Source organism: Drosophila novamexicana, unplaced genomic scaffold (genome assembly GCF_003285875.2).
Source record: "Drosophila novamexicana strain 15010-1031.04,08,12 unplaced genomic scaffold, DnovRS2.1 tig00000008-arrow-pilon, whole genome shotgun sequence".
Lineage (NCBI taxonomy): Eukaryota > Metazoa > Arthropoda > Insecta > Diptera > Drosophilidae > Drosophila > Drosophila novamexicana.
In genome coordinates, this window is record NW_020824765.1 from 5,140,451 (window position 1) to 5,150,738 (window position 10,288).

At 38.1% G+C, this 10,288-nt stretch overlaps 1 protein-coding gene across 1 annotated transcript; it reads left to right on the forward strand.

Moving 5' to 3' along the window:
- Positions 1 to 1,254: 1,254 nt before the first annotated feature.
- Positions 1,255 to 10,134, forward strand: LOC115762391 (leucine-rich repeat-containing protein 4B). The gene is made up of 7 exons (XM_030704575.1): positions 1,255 to 2,254; positions 7,456 to 7,642; positions 8,201 to 8,344; positions 8,421 to 8,631; positions 9,157 to 9,342; positions 9,430 to 9,585; positions 9,650 to 10,134. Exons 2-7 carry the CDS (start codon positions 7,457 to 7,459, stop codon positions 9,805 to 9,807), a joined length of 1,041 nt encoding a protein of 346 aa, XP_030560435.1. The 5' UTR covers positions 1,255 to 2,254; position 7,456; the 3' UTR covers positions 9,808 to 10,134.
- Positions 10,135 to 10,288: the final 154 nt, after the last annotated feature.

The window sequence follows — 10,288 nt, forward strand, 5'->3', positions numbered from 1 at the left end:
ATATATATATAAAAGAAAACGAACAAAAAAAACGAAAAACTTAAAAAAAAAAACTGCATACAAAAACGAAAAGGATGCAGATAAGAAAAAAAAAATTGTGAAAATATTTAAATGCAAATCAAACTAACGAAAGGTGTTGCAAATGCAAAGAAACGCATTATTGCTCAATTATAACAAACACCAACACACACACACACACAAACACACTTTTAAAGCAATTTTATACAATCAAAAGACCCTCTAGAGAAGGGCTGTGTGTTAACAAAAAGATTTATGGGCGGGTTTATTTATTATGATTTTTTGTTTTACGATTTACTCACTCTTCTTTTTACTTATATCTTAATTTTCAAAGTTTGTGACTTTTATTTGCTCAATTAATCCAACTGAATGAAAAACAAAAACAAATTTAATTTTTTATCATATACTTTACATTCAATTAACTAATATTCAGCAGCAACAAAAACAAAAAACATTTTTGAAACAAAAAAAAATCAATTAAATTTGAAGCAAAGACTAAAAACTAATGGAATATAGGTTTTGATATGTAAATGAGGAAAACCTGTAAAAAACAACATAATGTCATATTTTTCTACCATTTCTTTTTCATGTTGTAAACAAAAAAAAATAAATAAAAAGGTAACTAAGAAAAACCACAAGCGAATGCAAAAGGATTTCTGTTTACATTTTGGATGTGTTTGCGATATTTGCATTTACCTGTGCTTATAATCAGCAGCTACCTGAGCTCAGGTAGCTGTCAGGCTAATGGAAATGCCCGACAGAAATCGAATTAAGATAGTATAACAGCATTAACAACTGTTTTCTTGGGGGTTTATCAGCAGACTTCTGCGTTTCTAGTTTAGTTTTTGAAAATTAACAAGTCGTTTAATACAGTGAATGCTCGCAAAGCAAAACATTTGGGCTCTTGGGATTGTTTAAAGAGATTTCAACTTATAATATCTGGAATATATATACAAATAATTTTGAAGTCAATTAAAATGAAATATTAATAATGCAAAGCGTCCAATTGTAAATATTGGCTACAAGTTGGGTAAGTTCTTGCGAGTGATCACTGTATTGCCAAGTTGAAGACATTTTCGTAACAAATAACTCTTTTAATAAAACCCTAAAAATCAGGCCGTTGTCATTTGTGCCTCAAGAACACTTCTGATAGCAGAAAAGACTTTCATAATTGACTTTTGTTTGACAACTGTCAGTTGGAAAATTGTTTTTTTTTTTTAATTTTTAAAGGCCTTAATGAAATAGCACATTGTTGATAAGAAATGTGATTGCATAAGCTGACGTTCCATTCTTATCACAGCTGACGTCTGTTTGTGTCTCTTCTCTAGAACTGTAACTTGTGGCAGTTTTGGAGTCGGAAGCGCACAAGACGTGAAAGATTGATTAAATCGAAAATGCTGCTGGGTGACATCGTCATCGATCCGATCAATTTGTTAGCTATCAACTGCTAATTGAAGCTGAAATTGAGCTGCACACAAATACTAAATAAAGCTGTCGAAATCAGAGGCCCACAAACAGAGCAAATTCAATTCAGCCCCAGGCACAGTGGGCTGCATGCACTTATATATGGGCATATGTATATCAGTTGCCATTGTTATCAGCAGCAGCGAGTGCAGCAGAGAGAGAATGAGAGAGAGAGAGCAGAGAGAGAGAGAGAGCAGACATCGAGTTTTACGCTCTTGAAATTTCCATATTTTCATATTTCACTCAAGAAATTTTCAACGCTTGCAGCCCACCTATTGCCGCCCTTCCTCTTCTCCCTCCCTGCCACTCTCCCTCCCCTTCTTCCACAAGCGGGCTGCATTGTCGCCGCGTCCGTCGCCCGTCGGTGCTTTATCAACGTTTTCAGAGTTTCGGTTTTTCGGAACCGAAAGGCAAACCGAGCAAACGGGCGATCTGCGCTGTCTCGGCGATCGCTTCAATTCCCAGTCTGCGGTTGAATTGAACGGGTCGGTTCCGGTGGTCGTTGCGATCGGTTCCGTCGGTGGGCAAAACAAAGCACACAAAAAAATAGAAGCAACAAAAATTCGTGTTAATTGAAATACGACTGAAATTTCTGTGTAACGAAAATATATTTTTTGTGCAGTGTCTCAATTCGATCACAAAAAATGGAATTTATCAAGCATATCGAACTGATATCTGAATAATTAAAATGTGCTCTGCCGGACAATGTGTTGAACTTAAGGATAACGAACTTTATATGGAAATATCTAAAATATACTGGATTACCTAAGAGGTAAGACGCAAACGCTCAATTTGAGGCCTTATCAGGGTTATTTGGGTTATCACCAGTAAAATACAAATATTATAGTATAACAGAATATTAAATATGAAATATTCAGAATCGACTTGAAGTTTCTAGTTAGTTATATGCGCTTTGACCTCAAGTACTCTCCACAGCATAATGAGATAAAAACAGTTAAATTGATTTCAATTGAGCGAAGAGGCGGACAATTCTCCGCGAACTGCTGGGAATTGAGAGTAGAGTCGGGTGGTTTCAAAAAACGATTTAATGTCAAATGCGAGTAATATACAATTGCATTTTGTAGACTGGAAATCTTATATTTAGAGAAGGCAAGAATAAGCCCAGAAAGATAAGATTTGATTTGATTTGATAGACTTACAAAGCTATACGAAATATAAAGCACTTTGTAACCGTGAGATTTCTTTTAATAATCGTTTATAACAACAACTGGCTGTGTTTTTAATCACACTTGACTACACTTTTATTAAGTGCTGTAAAGCAGCATAGGACACACCTGGTACGTGTTGCATAGAGCGTATTGCGTTCTACAAGGAGTAATAAATAAAAAGCAATTTGTAGGGCAATAATCGAAACAAATGGACGATAAGGTCCAATCTAAAGAATTGTTGTTCTTAAACGTTGCGACAACGAAATTGTGTTACGCCAAAGGAAATTAAGACTATAATTTTCTTAATTCCCTCCATAAATGACTGGCCCAAAAAGTTCTAAGACATTGTTCCTCTTTATCTGAAATTCTTGATCTCTTTTTCCTTTACTTCTGTGAGTGATATATATTTAAAACTAGTTGTCAAAGCTAAGATATTTGTGATATGCGTACTCCATCTGGCTTGCCTTGGTTCTACTTCTTTTGGACTACATTTTTAGCAGATCATAAACATCATACAGAGTCGCTTTTTGGAAGCATCCATAATAATGGTCCTACATAAATCCATATCCTAGGCCAAATGAATTTAGTTTTGTAGTTAGTTCTTCAGGTACGTGCTTTAATAGAGGGTTCTAGTTATCGTTCTTTATTGAAGATGTGTGTAAACATTTTCAATTTCCTGATAATAACACATCTGATTAAAGTTCTTTACTTTTTTAATTCCTGAGAAAACCCGATCTGATTAGTTCGAGGAATTTCATTAATTAATTGCTGCGTTTTTGCTGACTTCTTCTAACTTAAGTTTCGGAAACTTCTTTAATCTTTACACATCATATATGTATATATCATTTTTTGTAAGTTCTTCAATTGGCCCCATTGCGAATGCCAATGGTCAGCTTTTCTGCTGAAGCAGCGCATTTTTTTCGTAGCGTCTCTGGGGAAAAAATGTATTCTTGATTGTGTTTAATTGAAATAAATGGGCAACGTTTTTATTACATTTGTTGTTGTTGCTTTCAATTAATTTCGTGTTGCCTTAACTTCGACTTTGACGTTATTTTCGTCATCGATGTTTCCCGCTTTTTTACGGGGCAAATGACTCCAAAGGCAGCCCACTCAACATAAAAAACAGAAATGTTTCATTACGCTGATAAAACCAACATGTTATATGTGTACGTTGTGCACTTGAGTCCTCCGATTAGATTCAGTTACGTTCAAGTGTTTTGGCGGTTAAGAAAACAAATAATATCTGAGGCAGCCAAAGGCGTAAGGCCCCTATGCGCATATGTGCCCCTCTTTTATTGTTTCAACACATAAAGTCTAAACAAATAAATCTTTATCATACGAGTCTGCGTAAAGAAAAATGAGAATAAATCTTCCGAGCGGAGGCCCCCAAACTGCACACCTGTTGAGGGGGGGCTACACACACACACACAAACACACATATATACATACATAGCCAGCGTGCAACGCCCACAAAGTGTGACAAGGGGTATCAGAAGAGCACATAAATCCATTCACAAATGTTTAGAATGTTATTAAAATATTTGAAACTAATTTAAAGTTTCCTTCTTCTTGTTTTATAAGCTTTAGAATTTGTGTTTTTTTTTTTATACATATATTTTAGTATAGTTCTGATTTTTACTGATCCCATAATCGCTTGCTTAACATCTGCTTGGGTTATGCGAAGATAAATAATATTCCATACATATTTATCATTAGCCAGGCCGTAATCCATTGGCTGACGTATCTTCTACACCCCCTCGTTATAAAATTCCCGTATTTTTGTCGAGTTTCGTTTTTTTTTTTTTTTGGGACTCCTGATTGAGCCCCATAAATATAGATAAATATTGTACAAATGCGGCCAAAGTGGAATGCATAAATTCGAATTTTGATTTCAATTTAAGCATTTCCATTTTCATTTCCATTTCCATATTCATTTTCATTTCTATGCCATGCCCCACCTCAGAGCATAAGGCGCGAATGTATGTGCCCCATTTGGAGGCCTGTGTCTGATCTGTTTTTATGGCTATGGAAAATGTTCGTTTGTAGCCGTATAGCCTGTCGAGCATTAGCCCTTTTTATTGCCAATTTTATTGAATTTAAGCCCAACAAATGTCGGCAATACCGCATCAACACCCAGCCACCCCTCAACCCGATACTAATATAAAAAAAAAATTAAATAAATAAAATGGTTTTTAAGCTGAATTGAATACAACAATTTTGAACGTTTGTGTGCGCCATAAGTTTGCAGTTGGCCCGTTGTCTTTCCGCTGCTTAACATTTTTAAATTTAATTTGAATTTTTGTTCAAAAAACCAACTTGCATATGGCTTATACGAATAGTATTTATAGCCAGAACTCATTGTTGCGGTCGCATCTCTGTGTGTAAATGTGTGGAAATCACTTAAATTTTTTTTATATATTTTTAAAAATTTTTTTTTGCCGATTCGGCAGGCATCTCTAATGACAGAGGTACAGGCACATCGCACAGTGCGCGACAGCAGTGCGCCTACCCGTTCAGTAAATTTCCTACTATTAAAAGTTGTATTATTATTCAACTCTTCTTTATGTCCCTTTTTTCGTGGCACATATTTTTCTAAACCTTAAGATATTGCCTATACTTATATATATATATCAAAACGAACTGACATTTAATTTTAGATTAACTATGGCCGCATTTGATCTTTCGCTTCCGTACATTTAAATTATCATGGGTATCCCTATGAGGCCTTTTTGAAAAGTTGCTTAAGTCAAGAGAGGCATACTTTTTGCCAGCACTGTGCACGCATCTTCCTCAACTCTTTGTCAATTGGAGCAGTTAGATTTCTGGACATAGTCCAAATATCTGAATTTCTTTTACCAAGTGAAGCGAATCATCCGTTGCGTTACTTGGCCAATACTGGGAAATCGTGTGATACATTTATTTCGACATAAATTATTGATTGGTTTTACCGCCTTGGTGGACTTATCGGTATATGACGGCATTAAAGCCATCCATTATAGCTGCGACTCGAATTGGCTTTGGCATATGTTTTATTGTGCTCAAATACGAATTCCGAGTGCCCCGAGCCATCAATCATTCGGCCACGTTAAGTTCTGGGCAAATAGGCTAAGTGGGTAGCTTTTCCTATGATAAGGCATTAAGGATGCCTTAAATCAAACTTAAAGTGCTGGACTAGAAGATATCCTATACAAAATCTGGCACCGATTTTAACAACAATTAACAACGCTGACATATTTTGCGATTTATTTATTTTGCTGTAAACTGAACTTGAGATTAGAGGAAAAAAACGCATTGTAATTATCTTGAATGTCACAGAAATATTCGAACGCCTTCGGGAGCTGTATCGCAACCTGATATTATTTAATGAAATTGTATATGTTTAGGAAAAGGTACGTTTATAATTCGGACAACAAATTATTCATAAACAAAGGTTTGTGCAATCACGCAACTGTTTTCCACAAGCTCGTAATTGGCACGTGCATTGTCCAGATGAAATGCAACAAATGAAACAGCTTGGCACAAGTCGAGGAAGTGCAAGACGAAGAAGAAGAACAGAGGGGGAAACATGACTTTGCCGACTGCACTTGAATGGGGCGTGACAGCCGCAAAAACAATTGGCAAACGTGCAAAATATGTGCTCGGATATATAATATCTTTGGAAAACCATTTCTGGCAAATGGCATCAGATTATCCTGAGCTACAGAAAGATCTTCCATGTGTAGACCCGAGAATTCTTGTTGTTTGTGGCTTTTGGCATTCAATCAATTTACATTCGTTCAATATATCTTGTTTTTTTTTTTGGATTTTGGCAGCACTTTTTGTTGGTGTTTTGACACGTTCCATAAAAGATATTTTGGCCTTACGATTCCTCCATGATTTATTGTGCGCAGCTCGCCTTCTGTTTGATGTTGTATCAAGGGAGATATATAATAAATTTGGGAAGGCACAGCGATAAGATAATAGGCAAAAGAAGCCCCCAAAGACTAGGGCTATTCAACTTAGACTCATTTTAAGTTCGAGTGGCAGCGAGTGAGTCAGTTCTCGCGTTATATTTAGCAGGTGGTTTCTATTGACGTATACAGCTTGAAGAAGAGCACAAATATTGCACATTGTGAATTATTTCCGGCACGACTTGCCACTACTCATCCCACCCAGTTGTTAATCAGCATTTTTATGCCCTGAATAATTTTTATGCTTGTGTTTTTTTTTTGAGATGTTAGAACAAAAAGAAAAACACCTCTTTTAACCGGCTGCAGCCAGTCAAAAATGCTCGACTCTTTCGATTATAACTACAGCTTGATGTGCGCACAATGGGGCTGCCAACCCCTTGACACTGAGTGAAAGCCAAACAACAACAGGTCGTATACGTAATATGCGCTCAGCACAAAGCAAACATCACTCATACGCCGCATTGATCCACGTTTCGTGCCCTGCTCAAACAATGTTTTGTGGCTTTACATAGTTCACAACTAATTCAATTTATTGCCACGCCCACAGCGAACGCACTAAACGCCCACCCAGGCGGCGCAGTTCCAGTTGATTGAACGCATCGAGCATGGAGGCTGATCCTCAATGGCGCGGCATTGATCTTGTAATTTGTTAATTCGAAAATAATTGTTTTTGGGTCAGGTGCGGCAGTGTGCACATTTAAATTTCGTTTTATTTATTATTTTGATAGACAGCCCGGGGAAATAAACAGCACAATGGGAATAGAGCAGCAAAGATTTAATAGGCGCCATTGATGCCTCAATGTTGGTGGTCAATATTTGTTTTCCCATCTAATCTATATTCAATCTATTTACAGCATGGAGCTGCGTTGCCTGCTGCTGAATATTGTCTTCATATCCGTTGTGAATGCGATGCTGGCCTTTGGCTTTGCGCCCCAAGACGAGCGCAGGTGCTCGTACGGGCGCATCGAGAAGCTCATGCGCATACGCTGCTACAACATGGACCTCAAGGAGGTGCCCCAAAACCTAAAGACGTCCGTCGAGGTGAGTAGCTGACACCAATTGGCCGACGGCAGCAGCTATCCGACCTGCCATAAGAGGTCAATTTGAGCCAATAAAAATCGCATGACCCCAAACTTAATTCGTGTCTCGTGTATCCCCAGTCACAGTTACAGACCCCAGTCACACACTCACACACACACACTTTCACACACACACACACAGTAGCCAGCCTCAATTGAGCTTAATTAAAGCATAAAGAAGTTCACTTGTAGCATGGCATAAATATGCCGGAATATATGCGACATGAATATGCAGATATGTATTTGCATGAGAGCAGCCCCCAACCCCAGTTAAGAAACTTATATTCTAGTGTATCTATGACAGGTTTTATAAAAAGCGTAATACTAGCTTAAGTTCACGATTTGTCTACTGCGTTAAGCTTATCTTCGGGTGAATCGCAAATCTAATTTATATACCAAATTTGCGAACTGTCTGTGCTTACACTCTCCAGATATAATGTAAGCAGTTGCTATAGCTCGCATGAGTTGGCAATTTCTTTTGACAATTAAAAAGCGAGAATTAAAGTCATAATTTGTACAGGTACTGGACTTATCGTACAATCGCATTAGGAAGCTGAGAAGTGGCTCGTTCCAGAGGTATACCGATATTAAGTTTTTAATGCTCTATGAGAACATGATCTTATCGGTGGAGCCGGGCACATTTGCACCGCTCACCGCACTGCAGGTAAGCAACAAATATCTAATTAATGTCGGCAATTACGATTTGCGAGTGACTAACTAATCCATTGATCGATGCACAGGAAGTTGATCTATCGAATAATGGGCTCACCACGATTCCCATGGAGCTGTTCTCGCTGCCTAGGCTGCGCAATCTCTACATAGACAGCAATGATCTGAGGGAGCTGCATCAAGAGCTCGAAACGCTAGAGAAGCCCATTCGTGCGCCGCTGGAATACCTGAATGTGGCCAATTGTGAGCTGCATGATATTCCCGATCTGGGAGTGTTGCCGAGTAAGTCTCTTATTTAATGTTCGTGTCAAAGCTCACGTTAGTTTACAAGCAGCTAAGACGAGGTGGCAACGCTGTTGCGTTGAGTTGGCAACGCCTTGCCAAGTAGTTGAAGGAACAATTTCATATAGTTATAACAGGCTGATCTTTGTATGGAATAAATGCTCAGGGATGCCAGATATTAAAAATTTGCATGATGGCAAAGCTACGATTAACTGCCTTATAATTTTTATAGACAATCTGTATATTATTTATGAGTAAGCGATCCTAGCTCTTCAAATCTTTATAGAAAGCTGTGTGTAGTAAGTGTTGCCATATGCTAAGACTTTTACCAGGTGGCAACGCTAAAGTTTAGCTTCATGATGAATTTGAATATGTAACTGGCTGACAGATAACCAAAACATGATTCATTTGATTAAAATTATAGTTACCCCAGGCAATAGTCAACTGTAACAGGAGCATGGGAAGATAGCATAGAGATATCTTGTGATATAGCTGAAATATACAAGAGATTCTTCTTTTTTGCAGATCTTTGGCAGCTGAACGCCTCGGCGAATCCGTTGAGCTACTTTAACATTGACAAACTGGCAAATTTGTGCCATCTGAAAGTCATCGATCTGACACGAACTCAAATCAACGCCTGCGTCTGTCAGCAGGTGACCAATCACCTCATGACGATGGGCGCCAATCCGAAATTCGTGCCCGTTTGCATGGGTAAGCAGAAGATGCAGTTGCAGCAGCTGCGACTGCTGCTAATTTTGGCATCTGACCAAGTTTCCAATTTCGATTTCCATTCCGCAGAGGCGCTAGACAGCGACTCGTGTCCACTGCCCTACAATCGCACCGTGGACTCGCCGACATTCCGCAGTTGTGTGGACAGCGCGGAGCTGGCCGAGACGCGCAGCCTCTGGCTTTTTGCCGCCGGCTGTTTTGGTGGCGTTATTTTGGTGCTGCTGGGTAAGTCAAACAAATGAGAGTCGATTTCGTGCAACATGATGTGGCATGTTTTTTACCTTTGCAGTGTTCTGCTACTGCATACACAGATGGCGCAAAAAGCGCGCCAACCGACGCCTCAGCCAATCGATACAGAATCGCAAACGCTTTGTGATATCGCCGCGAAACACAATCAACAATCGGCTGGAGGACGAGCCCCTGCACTGTGATACTGCCTCAGCATGACCATAGACCTAAACACAATTAAATTATATTTTATATGTATAGCGCCTAGTTCTAAGACCAGTTATTTATTAGCCTAGCTCCTAGTTCTAGTATGTATGCTTAGAAAATCTACAGACTATCTATCGAATGCCATATACCAACTACGAGTACCAAAAACTTTAGCTCAAGCTTTGAATTGTTCGTTTCGTCGACTTAAAAATTCTTCTACTTACGCAGACTTTGTGTTCATCATATATATATCTTTATGATATTACACTCAACCTGAGCCAACCCTCCAAGATATGTATGTGTTTACTAAGATGACAATTATTTGAAGTAAAAATGATAATTAACATATGCCAAACCAACATATTTTTGATTTATTTTTGTTGTTTTTTTTTATTGATATCATTTTTAAATATTTTGATCAAATTGTCCTTTTGGCATGGGAAATTAAATTCTTAATTTTGTTGGCAAACATGAATTTAATTTCGTAGCTAAC

Bases quoted from the DNA above. Each gene is read 5' to 3' on its own strand.
- LOC115762391 (XM_030704575.1), top strand. From the start codon at position 7,457: ATGGAGCTGCGTTGCCTGCTGCTGAATATTGTCTTCATATCCGTTGTG. The intron at 7,643-8,200 runs GTGAGTAGCTGA...TAATTTGTACAG, and splicing joins ACCTAAAGACGTCCGTCGAG to GTACTGGACTTATCGTACAA. The intron at 8,345-8,420 runs GTAAGCAACAAA...ATCGATGCACAG, and splicing joins CACCGCTCACCGCACTGCAG to GAAGTTGATCTATCGAATAA.